This window comes from Mobula hypostoma, chromosome 3 (genome assembly GCF_963921235.1).
Source record: "Mobula hypostoma chromosome 3, sMobHyp1.1, whole genome shotgun sequence".
Taxonomy (NCBI): Eukaryota; Metazoa; Chordata; class Chondrichthyes; order Myliobatiformes; family Myliobatidae; genus Mobula; species Mobula hypostoma.
The window spans coordinates 148,491,168-148,508,275 of NC_086099.1; the positions used below are offsets into that span (position 1 = coordinate 148,491,168).

Genomic DNA, 17,108 nt, shown 5'->3' on the forward strand with positions numbered 1-17,108 from the left:
CGTTTCTTTTTCTGAAGTGATATATTGTGGCCTTTAGAAAAAGTATTTTCGCATTGTAAGAAGTATACCAAGTGGTGTATTTACAATATTGTACCTCTTCTGCACACTCCTGCCTGCCTCTAGGTAAATAAAAGTTTTCCTCCAGATCCTTTATCCAGAGTTCCTCAAAAATTCTTCCTTGTTTCGGCCATCTGGACATTAGGTTTTGGTAACGTCAGGCCAGCTTCATTAATAAGTGAATACATAACCCAGAAAAGATAATGACCTCCATCTATCTCCTTGCTTTTCCCTTCAGATGTTTTAGTGAAATCTTTGGTGACACCTTTATCATTTCATACATTTCCAAAACCTTCTTCATCACTTTCCTGGCATGCACCTTCATAAACTCTGTAAGTTTCCCTGAATATTTGTTTTGCAACAAGCAATATCTCACTCACACAGCATCTCTAATTTCACTGACCTGCCTATGCTGTTTGACCAAGTGGAGCAAATTTAAAGACCTTGATGTACAAATTGTTCTCCAGTTATGTATTGCGCTTGTACAGTGTTTCTTAGTGTCTCATTGCTGTATTGTTGTGCCTCTTCATCAACACTGTTCACTGTTGTATACAGTTTGCAGCATCCACCTGGTTGAGAGGGCATTCTGGAGCTGTGTGTGCTGTAACTGCTATATATGAAACGAATGGCCAAGATCAAAGTCCAAAATTGTTGATCGCCTCAGCAGCAGCAGATTCCTCTGTTAAAATATGGAGAAAGCAAGGTTGTGTGGGTAATGTATGAATTTTACTTTCTAATTTATGTTGCAAAAGTTGTGAAAATATGGCATGCAAAATATCAGCAGAATATGAAGCAGTCTTTTTATTGTTTTAACTTTCTTTTATGTCACAGTGGGTGCTCTGTATATGTTTTAAAAATTTCATTTTAATCTTTAATCTGAATATGGAAGACTTTCTGTTTATTTTATTTGTTTAGAGATATAGTGCGGAACAGGCCTTTCTGGCCTTAGTGAACTGCACCACCCTACAGTTTAATCCTACCTTAATTGCAGGACAATTTACAATGACCAATTAACCTACTAACTGGTGCATCTTTGGAATGTGGGAGGAAACCTGAGCACATGGATGAAACTCATGCATTCACAGGGAGGATGTTTGAGCTCCTTACAGACGGCGCTGAAATTAAACTCTGAACTCTGACACCTAAGCTGCAATAGTGTCACATGAATCACCGTGTTACCATGGCGACCCATATTGATTAAGCATTGTAATTTTTCTGTTGGACATGGTAATATAATGGTTAATTTGATCTAGAGGCATGTTCAAACCCCACCATGACAGCTGGGAATGTTAAGTTAATTATAAAAACTAGAATTAAAATGCTAGGATCAGTAAAAGTGACCATGAAACTAATGACTTGCAGGAAAGGAAATTTTCTGTCCTGCTTCTGTCTGGTCAACATATGATCCATGACGCACAAAAGGTGGGGCAAGATCTGTAATGCTCAGAAAGCGCATGTGTGTTTGATGCGCAAGGAATAGGAGGGTAAATGCATATTTCATTGCCTCATTGTGTTGACACTTAGCATCAGTACCTTTATTGACCAACAATGTTGTGATTATCTTACCGACATGTGTCATGCATTCATATTTGCTAGACGACATTTTGGAACACAGAATTATTTGAATGGTTATCTATTGTTTTGACTTTAGGTTTTTTGTTCTTAATGTTTGAGGAGCTTAGTAGTCAAAGTGCTTCCAGTTGTGAATTCTGAATTATTTTTAGTTTGACATCTTCACATTGGCCAAAAGGCTGTTTTGTGGAAACAGTTCATACTTAAAGACTTTATAGATGAAAATGACAAAGATGTCAGCATGGATTTATGTTTGACTAGTTTAATCTACTACACTGATATAACTGCAACTGTTGATTATAAGGGTTGATATTGGCCATGCAAATAGACATTTGAATAGATTTATTACAAAAATTAAAACACAGTAAATTAAGTGAGTGATACAACAGTGATGAAAAATTGACTGAAAACCAAAGTCAAAAAGTTATGTCTCGACCTGAAACGTTGACCGTACCTCTTGCTAGAAATGCTGCGTGGCCTGCTGGGTTCACCAGCAACTTTCATGTGTATTGCTTGAAATTCCAGCACCTGCAGATTTCCTCGTGTTTGCATCAAAAAGTTATGGTGGATTTAGACTTCCGAGAGGAATATGTGAGGTTCTCCGGGGCTGTAGTGGGGTTTTTGTGCTTTCTGACATGCACTCAGTGGCCACTTTTACACCTGTTTGCATGCAAATATTCAATCAGCCAATCGTGTGGCAGCAACTCAGTCCATAAAAGCATGCAGACATGGTCAAGAGGTTCAGTTGTTTTTCAAAATTAAACATCAGAACGGGCAAGAAATGTGACGTAAGTGACTAGACCATGGAATGCTTGTTGGTGCCAGACAGGGTGGTTTGTGTACTGATTTGGGATTTTCATGCTCAACAATCTCTAGAGTTTACAGAGAAGGATGTGAAAAACAAAAAAAAGGCAGTGAGCAGCAGTTCTGTGGGCAAAACTGCCTTGTTAATGCAAGAGGTCAGAGGAGAATGGCCAGACGGGTTCAAGCTGACAGGAAGGCAACAGTAACTCAAATAAGCATGTGCTGGAGCCCACTGTGCAGAGGTGCTCACTTTGGCAGCACTGATACTAAAATTGGAGTGATACAGAGAAGATTTGCAAGGATAACATGCAAATTCGTGAAGCATTCCATTAAAAAAGGGCACCTCCAAGTCCACAACACGTTGACCATTAAAGCAGATCAGCTATAGCAGCAGAAGACCACACCAGGTTCTACTCTTGTCAGCTAAGGACAGGAAACTCAGGTTACAGTGGGCACAAGCTCTCCAAAACTGGACAGATGAAGATTGGATAAATATTACATGTTCTTTCTTTCTTTCTTTCTTTTTAAATCTTTTTATTGAGTAAGTATACAAAAAAGGTAAGCCATATAAACATTAATACAATGTTAAAGTATAATAAAATTCCAAAAGATAACAATACCAAAAAGAAAATACTACAAACAATGTAATTTAAGCATAAGAAACCAAGATAACATAATAGTATACTAGATTTTATATATATCAATGGAAAAAAAGAAAAAAAAAACCCCCCAAAAAAAACCCACCGTGCAACTAACTAAAAGCAAAGCAAAGCAATGGGCTAACTTGAAACCAAACAGAGTTAAACTTAAAATCACGTCCTCAATCCCGACCTCCATTAAAACAGTGAAAAAAAAACAAGAAGGGTAAATATTACATTAAATGAAAATATCGAATAAAAGGTCCCCAAATCTGTTCAAATTTAAATGAAGAATCATAAAGGTTACTTCTAATTTTCTCCAGATTCAAACATAAAATCGTCTGAGAAAACCAAAAAAAGGTAGTTGGCGCATTAAGCTCTTTCCAATGTTGTAAGATACATCTTTTCGCCATTAAAGTAAGAAATGCAATCATTCTACGGGCTGAAGGGGAAAGATTACTAGAAATTTTAGGTAGTCCAAAGATAGCAGTAATAGGGTGAGGAGAGATATCTATATTTAATACCTTAGAAATAATATTGAAAATATCTCTCCAAAAAGTTTCCAAAGTAGGGCAAGACCAAAACATATGAGTTAAAGAGGCTATCTGCCCCGAACATCTATCACAGAAAGGATTAATATGCGAGTAAAAACGCGCTAACTTATCTTTGGACATATGTGCTCTATGAACCACTTTAAATTGAATTAGGGAATGTTTAGCACAAATAGAGGAAGTATTAACTAATTGTAAAATCTGCCCCCAATCATCCACAGAAATGGTAAGCCCCAATTCCTGTTCCCAATCTACCCTAATCTTATCAAATGGAGCTTTCCTAAGTTTCATAATAATATTATAAATCATAGCCGATGCACCTTTCTGACATGGATTAAGGTTAATTATCGAATCTAAAATATATATAGGAGGAAGCATTGGAAAGGAAGAAAGTATAGTACTTAGGAAATTTCTAACTTGTAAATATCTAAAAAAATGTATTCTTGATAAGTTATATTTATTAGATAATTGTTCAAAAGACATAAGGGAACCATCTAAAAATAAATCCAAAAACCGTAAAATACCCTTAGTCTTCCAAGTTTGAAAAGCGCGATCCGTAAAAGAGGGAGGAAAAAATATGTTACCTAAAATAGGAATCGCTAACCCGAATTGATTAAGATCAAAAAATTTTCTGAATTGAAACCAAATACGCAAAGCATATTTAACGATCGGGTTAGAGACCTGCTTAAGGCGTTTCGAATCAAAAGGAAGAGATGAACCTAAAATAGAACCAAGTGTATAACCCTGAACAGATTGTAATTCCAATGCTACCCATTTAGGAATAGATAGTATGTCCCGGTCAAGTAACCAAAATTTCATATGTCGAATATTAATAGCCCAATAATAAAATCTAAAGTTAGGTAATGCTAAACCTCCATCTCTCTTAGCTTTCTGTAAATGTATTTTACCCAGTCTCGGATTCTTATTCTGCCAAATAAATGAAGAAATTTTAGAGTCGACTTTATCAAAAAAAGATTTAGGAACGAAAATTGGTAATGCCTGAAACACATATAAAAATTTTGGCAAAAAAAACATCTTAACTGCATTAATACGACCAATCAAAGTTAAATATAAGGGAAACCATTTAGATGAAAGTTGAGTAATATGGTCTATTAATGGTAAAAAGTTAGTCTTAAATAAATCTTTATGTTTACAAGTAATTTTAATCCCAAGATATGAAAGGTAATTATTAATCAATTTAAATGGAAATTTATAATATAAGGGAAGATGTTTATTAATCGGAAAAAGTTCACTCTTACTAAGATTTAATTTATAACCTGAGAAAAGACCAAATTGTGCTAATAACTCTAAAACAGCAGGAATAGATCTCTCACATGTTCTGATGAATCTCAGTGTCTCCTGTGACTTGCTGGTGGTGGAGTCAGAATTCGGTGTAAACAACATGCATCTGTGGATCCATCCTGCCTGGTGTCAATGGTTTAGACTGCTGGTGTGGAGAATGTTTCTTTTGGCCCCCTTAATTCCACTTTAATGCCTTAACTGTCACAACCTACCTGAATGTCGTTGCTGACCTTGTGTATCTCTTACGGTCACAGTCTATCCACCTTCTAATGAATACTTCCAGCAGGGTGGCATGTCATGTCATAAAGCACACGTCACCTCAAGCTGGTTCCATGAACATGACATTGCGTTTGGTGTACTCTAACAGCTTTCAGAGTAACCTAATCTCAGTCCAGTAGAACACCTTTGGTATGTGGTGGAACAGAAGATTTGTAGTATGAATCTGCAGCAGCTGCCTGATGCCATCCTGTCAACAGGTACTGGAATTTCTAAGGAATGTCCCCAGCTCCTTGTTGAATCCATGCCATGAAGTATTCAGACTGTTCTGGGTGCAAAGTCCTACCCAGTACGAGAAAGGTGTACCTAATAATGTGCCAGTACCAGAAAAGTGTACCAATAAAGTGGCCACTGAGTGTATATTAAATTATAAGACCTTAAGACAGAGGAGCAGACCTAGGCCACTCAACCTATTGGGTCTGCTCTACCATTCCATCATGGCTGATATACTATCCTTCTCAACCTTATTCTCCTGCCTTCTCCCTGTAACCTCTGACGCCCTGACTAACCAAGAACCCATCAATCTCTGCTTCAAATATACTCAATGACTTGGCCTCCACAGCTGTCGTTGGCAATGAATTCCACAGAATCATCACCCATCTGACTAAAGAAGTTCCTTCTTATCTCTTACGTAAAGAGGTGTTCTTTTATTAGGAGGCTGTGCCCTCTTGTCCAAGACTCACCCACTATAGGAAGCATCCTCTCCACATCTACTCTGTCTAGCCCTTTCAATACTCGATAGGTTTCAATGACATCCCCCCCCCACCCATTCTTCTAAACTCCAGCGAATATAGGCTCAGAGCCATGAAATGCTCCTCATACGTTAACCCTTTCATTCCTGGAATTATTCTCGTGAACTTCCTCTGGACCTTCCACAATGCCAGCACATCCTTTCTTAGATAAGGGGTCCAAACCTGCTCACAATACTCCTGACTAATGCCTTATAAATCCTCAGCATCATATTTTTGCTCTTGTAATATAGCCCTCTTGAACTCAACCTGCAACTTAACCTTTAGGAAATACTGTACAAGGTCTCCCAAGTTCCCTTGCACCTCTGATTTTTGAATGTTCTCTCTGGTTTGGAAATAGTCTTTGCCTTTATTCCTTCTACCAAAGTACATGACTATCTACTTCTATCTGTACTGCTTTTCCCGTTCTTCCAATCTGTCCAACTCCCTCTGCAGACTCCCTGCTTCCTCAACACTACCTGCCCCTCTACCTATCTTTGTATTGCCTGCAAACTTGGCCACAAAGCTATAAATTCTGTCATTCAAATTATTGATGTGTAACATGAAAAGGTGCAGTCCCAATACTGACCCCTGTGGAACACCACTTGTCACTGGCAGCCGACCAGAATAAGTCCTCTTTATTCCGACTCTTTGCCTTTTGCCAATCAACAGTCTTCTATCCATGCTGATATCTTTCCAGTAATCCCGTGGGCTCTTGTTAAACAGCTTCATGTGCGGCATCTTGTCAATATCCTGTAAGTCCAAATAAACAACATCCACTCACTCTCATTTGTCTATACTGTCTGTTATTTCCTCAAAGAATTCCAACAGATTTGTCAGGCAAGATTTCCTCTCAAGGAGACTATGCTGACTTCAGCCTACTTTATTATGCTCTTCCAAGTGCCCGGAAACACTCCCGACATCTTCCCAACCACTGAAATCAGGCTGACTGGCCGATAATTTCCTTTCTTCTGCTCCCTACTACCTTAAAGAGTGGAGTGACATTTGCAATTATCCAGTCCTCTAGAACCATTCCAGAATCTAGGGATTTTTGAAAGATCACCAAAGCCTCCACAATCTCCTCAGCCACCTCTTTTAGAACATTGGCATGTAATCCATCTGGTCCAGGTGACTGATCTATCTTCAGACCTTTCAGCTTCCTAAGCACCTTCTCCTTAGTAATAGCAACTGCACTCACTTCTGCCCCCAACACTCTCAAATTTCAGGCAAACTGCTGGTGGCCAGAAATTCCTTTGTCCCCCATTATTGCCCTTCCAGTGTCATTTCCAATAACCAATCTTTTACTCTTTATATAACTGGAAAAACTTATGGTATCCTTTCTGATATTTTTGCCAAACTTACCTTCATATTTCACCTTTTCTCTCTGTATGTTTCCTTTAGTTGCCTTTTGTTGATTTTTTAATCTTCCTCATCCTCTAACCTTTGACCTATTTTTACTATGTTATCTTTTGTCTTGATGCTGTCTTTGAGTTCCCTTGTTACCCACCATTGCCTCATCCTCCCTTTAGAATACTTGTTCACCTTTGGGATGTATCCGTCCTGCATCTTTTGAATATCCGCTGGAAATGCCATCATCTCTGCTCGCGTCCCCTTCCAATCAATTTTGGCCAGCTCCTCTCTCATGTCTCTGTAATTCCCTTTACTCCGCTGTAATGGAGTAAATACATTGGATTTAAGAAGCAGGACACAGTTTCAAAGTCTGCTGCTGCAGGAAGTGTTAAATGTTAAGTGTGAGTTGCTATGTTCTGGAATGGACAATCTGTAAAAAGTTGTGGAAACATATTCAAAAGAGAACTGGATAAATGTGCAAAGTGAGAAAGGTTTCAGGCAGTGGTTGGAAAAACAGGATTTATTGTATTGTTCTGTCAAATAACTGCATAGACTAGATATACTTCCAATGAATCTGTACGAGCAAGAACTGTAAAAGGACTTCTGAGCAACCACTCAACTGCAGGGAGCTTTCTGGGCTCAGGTTTTTTTTTAGGACAGTTATACAGTATCTTGGTCCCTGGAACCAAAAGGGTCACTCCTTTTCTCCACTTGTATGTCTTGGGTTCATGCTGTAGTGCTGCAGGGCACTCAGTCCTTCTGCTGTGCACAGATGTTTCAATTAAATGATTGCCGTCATAGCAGGTACCTTTGTTAGTTTGTTCATTGAAGTGCAGTGACAGCATTCAGGTAACCCCGTTCCATAAATCACAGGATTCGTAAAACCCCACGAGTGATACGGAATGAAATTATGTCTTTAAAAATCCTGTATCTGTTCCTTCACAAAATGCTTGGCCTTCTATTCATTCATCTGTAGTTGATTTATGATCTTATGTAGGGGTAAATGCTTAAAGCTTCACCTGTGTTATACTTTAGCTTAAAACAACCCAAATGAATATTATTTTATTTTAAAAAGTTATTTAATGCAACATTTACTCCTTGGAAACCAATGCAGTACTCCACTGTTCAAAACATTTTGCTCAGGGTACTTGAATAATACATGTATGTCTTTCAGGTTCATCATCAAATCAGCCTTGGCATGCTAAACCAGGAGTCAATATCTAGTCAGAGAATTGGCAAAACTGTCAAAACTTCTTGTGTAAAAAAAAATTGCTGCATTTAACTCATTTTGCCTTTCTTTGATACACCAAAAAAAAAACAGAGCATTAGAATAGAAAAAAAATGATCGAAGAAGCTGGGAGAGTCTGATGGGTAACTGATGGTTTGACAAATAGCTCCATTTTTAAGTTGATATGATACTTGCTGTACAGACAATATTCTTTGATACTTCCCAATGTTTTCATGAAAATACCGTTTCACCTTTCCCTTCTAATAAGTTGTTAGAAATTTGTTACTTAGTGTCAGATGATGGATTATTCAGTAATAAAACAGGTGTGCTTCTGAATATAGCCAACTTTTGTTTCCCCGGATATGATTTTTGTGCATAGTTTTTTGTCAGATAATATCTCTGATGTGCCCTTTGATTGAATCTAGTGTGCTGGAGAGGGTGCAGAGAAGATTCATCAGGATGTTGCTCAAATTCAAGAGAGGATGGATAGGCTGGATTTGTTTTCCCTGGATCAAGGAAGCTGAGGTGTGATCTGATAGAGGCACTTAAAATTATAAGAGACATGGATAGGGGAAATATTAAGAACTGCCTTCTCACAGTTGTCCAAAACAAGAGAGCTTAGGTTAAATGTGAAAGGACAGGAGTTCAGAGGTAAATTTTTTCTCCTGGAGAATGGTTGATATTGCACATAATTCCAGTGGAGGTATGGAGTCAGATACAATAATAACATTGAAGAGGCACCTTAATAGGCATTGAAGTAGCCAAAGCATAAGAGGACATAGAGGTAATGTAGAGAGGGGGATTAGTATAGTTATATACTAATAGATGGTGTGTACGTACTGGACCCAAGAGTCTGTTTCTGTGCTGTTTGACTCTTACTGTTTGACTTTATGCTGTTTTCATGCTTTGGTTCAGTGACAGGGATATTTTATGGATTTCTGTTGGAATGATGCATTTACGATTGAAGAGGCTTTCATCCTCATTCTGGCTCTGCTAGCTATCTCATCGATATGCTGTCATGGAGGAAGAGTGACTGGTTATTCCATAGCCAATGTCACAATTAGAAGCAGGACCATTACTCATGTTTTTTTCTGTTCTTGCATCAGGCTACTGTTGAACTATAGGCATTGATTTTAGAGCAGCAATCTATTACTGGAATAGTTTGCAGAGGTTCCAGCGTTTGGATCTCCTTGTATGATATCCACTGGTGTCCAGTGTGGACTGGAATCTGTTGTATGCTGAAATTGACTGGATGTCTGAATGACATCCTATGTTCGTATGATTGTTTCTGAGGAAACCAGTGATTTGGCAGATCAGTTTTCCATAAGCGATGTTGCTAGTATTTTGGGAGTCTCTGTAACTGGGATTGAAGGTTATATTGGTTTGATTAGCAGAAATGTGATGCAGACACTAATGATATCTCTTCCTCACTAACCTTTTGAACATTGTATGTTGCATACTTTAATATTGCTCTAAACGTTAGCAAACACTATTCATCTTTTTGTGAAGTTGGTTAAGTCTTTCGCCTCACCAATTGGATATACAAGTTCTTGATTCTTACCTGGCTCAGCAGCTGTCTCTACTCACTGTCATTTGTCGGCACCCATCCCTCTAACTTAGCTGAGTGTCAGATGTATCATTCGTAGAATTCTTTGCTTGCTCACTTTTTCAGTCATCTGTGGAAAGAAGCAACAGTATCATCATGTCCTGCCAACTACTACTTGCCAAGGTTTGAGGAGGATGAACGAGATATGATATTTTCTGCCACTTTGATTCTCTCATTGTTATATCCTCCAAGGATTTACGAGGTTTCCTTTTCAAAATATATCAAGATGGTGGACTTTAGAATTCTTGCTACTGTGCCACATTGTTTCATATTTATTTCCCTTAAAACTTTCTTTGAGTAGGTACAAAAGTGGAATTGCAACAATTGGCTTGAAAACGATATGAATCAGTATATAGCCAGTGGTGGGTATGAAATGAGCATTATTTGTGTCGATCTTGAAAAGGCATGAGGGACAAATCAGTGAAATATCAGAAGAGAGTATTAACAGAGGAAGACAGCTGTTGGGAGTAAATACAGTTAGGTAAGGGAAGTATTGACAATGTTGTATAATTGTGAAGATGTCTTGATATTTTACATAAATATCATTGATGGTGTTTTCCATTTTTACACTTGTTGAATCTCTGTAGGCTGGTTTATTAAATAGTGGATCAGACTTTACATTTCTTTCATCTCTGGTTTGTCACCCTGAGCCATTTATCTGTCATTTCTCCAGTTTGTCGCGATGCTACCTTATCTGTTATTTGTTTCTTAATTTAGAGTTATTTGTCTTGTGGGCATTTGTTATAAACATACTAATAACACTACAGTTCAAAGTTTTCAATTTCTTGTTACTGGAAAGACTTGATTGCTGTCCACTGCCAATAACAGAAAATGCTTGATACACCTAACTCCTCAGCCACCATGTAGACAGTGTGAAACAAGGGTTTACCTTTCAGGTAAGTGCTGTCACCAGGTTTACAAAAGGGTTATGTTGTAACAAGTATATACAGAGATATGATGTGGTGGAATTAGAATTAGAAATATTTTTACTTTTAAATGCCACATTGATGCCAAAAGGTGGTCACCCAGTTATCCAAATGTTGCAACAGCAAATCAGTAACCCAGCACTTTGTAAATAGGGAACAGCGGTTATGTTTTGTAATTCTTGACCTTAAGATTGCAAGCTGCTTAATCAAAAAGTGAAATTCATTGAGCCTCAGAGAAAGAAGGGAAGAATTGGAGTCTATCCGTGTGAAGATGAGGCAGGGTAGAAATTGGTAGCAAAAGTAATGAAAATTGGTAAGTTCTTCATGAATATAGGAAGCAGGATGGAAGCAATCATTAACATACCCAACAAAGAGTTAGATAGAACTGAAGACTGTTCCACATACCCCTCACAAAGATAGATATATGTTGGCCCCCTTGTAGGTACCCACAGCTATATCTTTGATCTGGAGAAAGTGAGAGGAGTTGAAGCAGGAATTGTCCAATGTGATAATTTATCTGTTATTTCTCCAGTTTGTCACATTATGATGTTTGTTTCTTGATTTTGAGTCATTTGTCTTGTAGGACACTTATTATAGTAGTATTAATAAGACTATATTCCAAAGCTGCCAGTGAATGAGTATGTTTGGTATGAAACTGTTTTTAAGGCACTGCTCCAGGAAGAAATAGAGGGTCCTCAGGCCATCCATCCTGATGTAGGATGGATGTGCAAAGGGATTGAAGATGAACCTGTTGGGACCAGGTAATTGGAAATGGTCAAAATGACAGAGGGCACCAGAGGTATGAGCAATATACAGTGAATAGGAAGGCACTGGACCAGTGAAGAAAGGATAGAGTCAATGTAGGAACAATTAGGTTTGGTGGGCCAAGAACAGGCTGCAACAATGATTCTGTCAGCGCAGTCATGCTTCTGAATTTTAGCAGGAGATGGAGGCTGTGTGGGTTTGGAACACCGTAAGACTAGAAACTGGCAGGAAGAACTAATAGAAACATAGAAACATACAGCACAATACGGGCCCTTTGGCCCACAAATCTGTGCTGGACATATCTCTACCTTAGAACTATTTAGGCTTTACCCATAGCCCTCTATTTTTCTAAGCTCCATGTAGCCATCCAGGAGTCTCTTAAAAGACCCTATTGTTTCTGCCTCCCACCATTGCCGCCGCAGCCCATTCCACGCACTCACTACTCTTTGCGTAAAAAAAACTTACACCTGACATCTCCACTGTACCTACTTCCAAGCACCTTAAAACTATGCCCTCTCGTGCTAGCCATTTCAGCCCTGGGGAAAAGCTTCTGACTATCCACACAATCAATGCCTTTCATTATCTTGATGTTGGGTGTTGGGGTCATAATCCACAGGGAGATAGAAGGTCTCCAAGTGCTGGCCTTTGTGAGATTGAGGTCAGTTCGCCAGACCATAAAATCATCACCTTTGCCAGCAATTTTGATGACAGTGTCGGATTGGCTGCTAACGAATGAAGTACTGCGAGTTCATATGTGCATGGGTTAGAGCACAAGAAGGAATGGAAAAATCAAGGTAGTTAATGGTGCATTTTTGACCCCAACAGCTTTGAGTTAGTATTGTTGCAGAGTGAGTTTGAGGTTATTCATGTCACGCACTGCATTGAATGTGAAACAAATGGAATATAAGCCCAACATGCTAGCTTTTGCACACTAGAACTCTACATTCATATCCTGCATTATCAGTAGTAGAATCTCGATGGGTAAGTGATGTGGTTGTAGATTAGTTGACATCACCCGTAACTACAGTGGCTTGAAAAAGTATTCAGCCTCCAACCAAGGATTTTGATCAATTTAACTGAGATTTTTATTTGTGAATCACATGCTCCTTTTCGCAGTAGAGGCCAAAAAAACAGGGAAAATTGTAAAGCATGAAAAACTAAAAATTCAAAAACTGAAATGTCAACAGTTCAAAAGTACAGTCGGCCCTCCTTATCCGCGAGTTCCGCTTGCACGAATTCAAGCAACAGCAAGTCGAGAAAACCCGGAAGTGCTCTTCTAGCACTTGTTGTTCGAACATGTACAGTCGGCCCTCCTTATCCGCGAGTTCCGCATGCACGAATTCAACCAACAGCGAGTCGAGAAAACTCGGAAGTGCTCTTCTAGCACTTGTTGTTCGAACATGTACAGACTTTTTTTTCTTGTCATTATTCCCTAAACAATGCAGTATAACAACTATTTTACATAGCATTTACATTGTATTAGGTATTGTAAGTAATCTAGAGGTGATTTAAAGTAAATGGGAGGATGTGTGTAGGTTATCATGGATCCGGATCGAAAAAATGGAAGTTATCTTACTAAGTAAGTCGGAACAGGTACATCTGGTATCATTTAGTGTCAGTTAGTCAAACGTTTGTCTTAGTATATAGTATGTATATTACCTTTCTATGCATATAAAACACTTAAGAAACGTATGCTTCAGCACCGGGCTCGGGAACGGAAATTCCCGAGTTTGATCTGGTGACAGACCGCTCCCCAGCGCTCTCCATCCCAGCCGGGTTGATGTGAAGAATCAAAAACCCCAAAAAACCAATAATTAAACCACTGTGTTGCTTAAAAAATAATTGTAGCTTTAAGTGGGGCAGGGCTTTTCTGACTTTATCTTTTAAAATTGTTCCGATCGTTGACCAACTGTAGCCTAACACTTTTCCAATGACCGATGGCGTTTCACCTCTTTCCGATTGCTTTATTATTTCTACTTATTTTAAATTGCGATTGTGATTATTTTCGTGAACAGAAACGCTGCGGATTCAGAGCTCCACTGCCTGATGTCCACCGCACTGAGACAGGTTAAATAAGGTCCAGGGTTCCGCTGGGTCCTAAGGTCCAACGCATTTAGACAGGTTGAATAAGGGACTTGAGCATCCGCGATTTTTGGTATCCGCAAGGGGTCCCAGAACCAATCCTTCGTGGATAAGGAGGGCTGACTGTATTCATTCCCCTTTGCTCAGTACTTAGTTGAACTACCTCTCACAGCTTTTAAGCCAGTAGACTTTTTGGATAAGTCTCTGTTAGCTTTGCACAACATAATGGAGCAAGATTTGCCCATTCTTCCTTGCAAATTGCTCAGTTTAGCTGGGGAGTGACAGTGAACAGCAACCTTGACGTCTTGCCAGAGATGCTTGATCGGGTTAAGATCTGGACTCTGACTAGGCTACTCAAGGACATCAATTTTCTTCAATTAAAGACACTCCATGGTTGCTCTGGCACTGTTTTAGGTTGTTGTCCTGTTGAAAGATGAACTTCTCGTCGGTTTAAACTTTCTGGTAGAGGCTAGCAGCTTTTTATCCAGGTCTCTCTGTATTTAGCAGCATTTATCTTCCCATCAATCCTGACCAGATTTCCAGTTCCTGCTGTTAAAAAGCATCCCCATAGCATTATGCCACCTCCACTATGTCTCCCATCCACTACATAATGTACTGGTTGGGCACAGGAGTACATTCAGCCAGAGACTCATTCCACCGAGATGCAACACTGAGCGTCATAGGAAGCCATTCCTGCCCGTGGCCATCAAACTTTACAACTCCTCCCTTGGAGGGTCAGACACCCTGAGCCAATAGGCTGGTCCTGGACTTATTTCCTGGCATAATTTACGTATTACTATTTAATTATTTATGGTGCAACTGTAACGAAAATCAATTTCCCCTGGGATCAATAAAGTATGACTATGACTATTAAGCTCTCCCCAGTAGCCTTAGCAAACCTCCCCGCCAGGATATTGGTCCCTCTGGGATTCAAGTGTAACCCGTCCTTTTTGTACAGGTCACACCTGCCCCAATAGAGGTCCCAATGATCCAGAAATCTGATTTCCTGCCCCCGCTCCAATCCCTGAGCCATGCATTTATCCTCCACCTCATTTTCCTATTCTCACTGTCGCGTGGCAAAGGCAGTAATCCTGAGATCAAGTGGGATTATAGTATATGATTAGTGTAACTGGCTGTTGATGGTCAGCGTGGACTTAGTGAACGGTAGGCCTTACTTACAACTGCTTTTAAAAAACATCTCAGTTGATTTCCAACTGGTTAAATGTATGCAGCTGAGATTTTTAAAACAGGTCCTAATCCATTAAATTTCAATGCGGTTTTCAGTCAAGGGAGCATGTTGACCCTCACTTCTTTACCAGCTGCATCTTCAAGCTGTTGGTTTTCTAGTGTCCAATGAAGTTGTTTATTTCAGTAATTTGGGTTAAATTTGTTTTATGTTAAAAAAAATTCCTTTCCTTTCTTTCTACAATGCTAAGTTTTTTTCTTCAGCTTTATTGATTATATATATATACTAATTTGTTGAACTTCTGTATTTATAGCTGTAGAAGATTATATATCAATAAAAAGATTTTTAAAATGAAATGAAAATGAAATAAATATCCATTCAAGAATATTTATATAAAAAGCTTTCAATCCCAATACTAATAAGATCATTTTTTAAATAAATGAATTTAGTTCAGGTTCCAACCAACTTCTAAATTTTCTGCAGCAATTTCGTTTTTATAAGGTGAAAAATACAAATATTTCTTGAGATATGATAATAAGATGCTTTTTTAAAACTATGATTACAGAAGCTAAGCGTTGTTATGTCCATTTTACTTAATTTCTACGGAGTTCATAGAAGGTATATGTATTCTTGTTGACTGTCACGGAGTTGGCAATTGATTGTTGCTGCACTGAATAAGTTGTGATGTTTTTGAGTGTGCTTTTGAAAATAAGTTTAGTGATTTTGGAAGAATAAAGTTGAATGAGCGTTTCCGATTATATGATGTAATCTTTGGAAAGACTTGAATTTTTACATTTAACACCGTAAGACATAGAAGTGGAATTACACCATTTGGCCCATCGAGTCTGCTTCAAATTTCCACCATGGCTGATAAAATTCCTCCTCATCCCTGTTCTGAAGAGACGTCCTTGTATTCTGAGCTGCGCCATCTGGTTCTAGACTCCCCCACTATTGGAAACATCCTCTCCATGTCTACTCTATTTAGGACTTTCAAAAATCAATAACCTTCAATGACATCCTCCCTTGTTCTTCTAACTTTCAGTGTGTACAGGCCCAGAGCCATTAAATGCTCCTCATACATAAACGCATTCATTCCCAGGATCATTCTGTGAGCCTTCTCTGGACCCTCTCCAATGCCAGCACATCCTTCATTGGATAAGGAGCCCAAAACGGCTCACTATATTCCAAGTGTGGTCTGATCAATGCCTTCTAAAGCCTCATTTTTCATATATCCAAAAAGATACTTCTAAAATTTTACTGCTCTGATGTAGAAATCATGGCAGCCAGTTCATACAGAGCTGGGACAATATTAAGGTGATTATTTTAGTATGGATATTTATAAATGTTGGACGAAGATTAATTATTCAGTTAAGTGTCTTTCGTTTCATTTTTTAATAAAGTATTATATTTTTCGCTTACAAAACTAAATTACATAAATTGTTTCTGTCTAGGTGAATGCTTACAGACCCTCTCCTTTGGAAGTGGTTTCATGATGGCTGTTGCACTAGCACGATTGCCAGGCAGCGATGGTAAGTGGTGACAAATTGAAAATTTTCTAGTGATCTGTTTTTTTTTGCTCAAGCTAAAAATTGTTTACTATTTTGGTTTGTTCCTCTTATTTTCTCTTGGCTGCCTTTGTTAGTTGTAAACCATCTCCTCTTATATAATAGACTTCTCATCTCAAAATAAAAATTGTTCTCTCCTTTGAGCCTCAGTTCCACTCAGACTGCCCTGGTCCACTTCAATATTTTTGATTTCATTATTTTAACACTAAAGGAAAAAAAGGCATTATTTTGGATCAAGAGAATAAATGCAATGCAGTTTTAAAAATTTAAAGGATAATGTTACTGCCTTTATACTGTTGTTAATAAAATATTATTTTGGCTAGTTACCTGTTCATCTGAACAGTAGGAGAGATTATGTTGATGGGTGCTGCCTGTCATCTTCCTGTCTCCTCTCCTGATTCTGCATTTTCACAGTTACTGTGGCACTTACATTCCAAAGTTATGTGAATACAGGTAATGCTGCATAAGCATC

At 38.5% G+C, this 17,108-nt stretch overlaps 1 protein-coding gene and 1 pseudogene across 3 annotated transcripts in view; both read left to right on the forward strand.

Annotated features, from left to right (window-relative positions):
* Nucleotides 1-17,108, forward strand: part of elp2 (elongator acetyltransferase complex subunit 2) — a 128,544-nt gene that overhangs the window by 11,556 nt on the left and 99,880 nt on the right. For 2 of the 3 annotated variants that reach the window (XM_063043841.1, XM_063043843.1), the window contains exons 4-5: nucleotides 613-769; nucleotides 16,523-16,600. In XM_063043841.1, the coding sequence (XP_062899911.1) occupies nucleotides 613-769; nucleotides 16,523-16,600 (235 nt within the window). The remainder of the gene's footprint in view (nucleotides 1-612; nucleotides 770-16,522; nucleotides 16,601-17,108) is intronic. The other variant, XM_063043842.1, reaches the window with a different exon arrangement.
* Nucleotides 2,676-2,769, forward strand: LOC134344630 (U6 spliceosomal RNA; annotated as a pseudogene).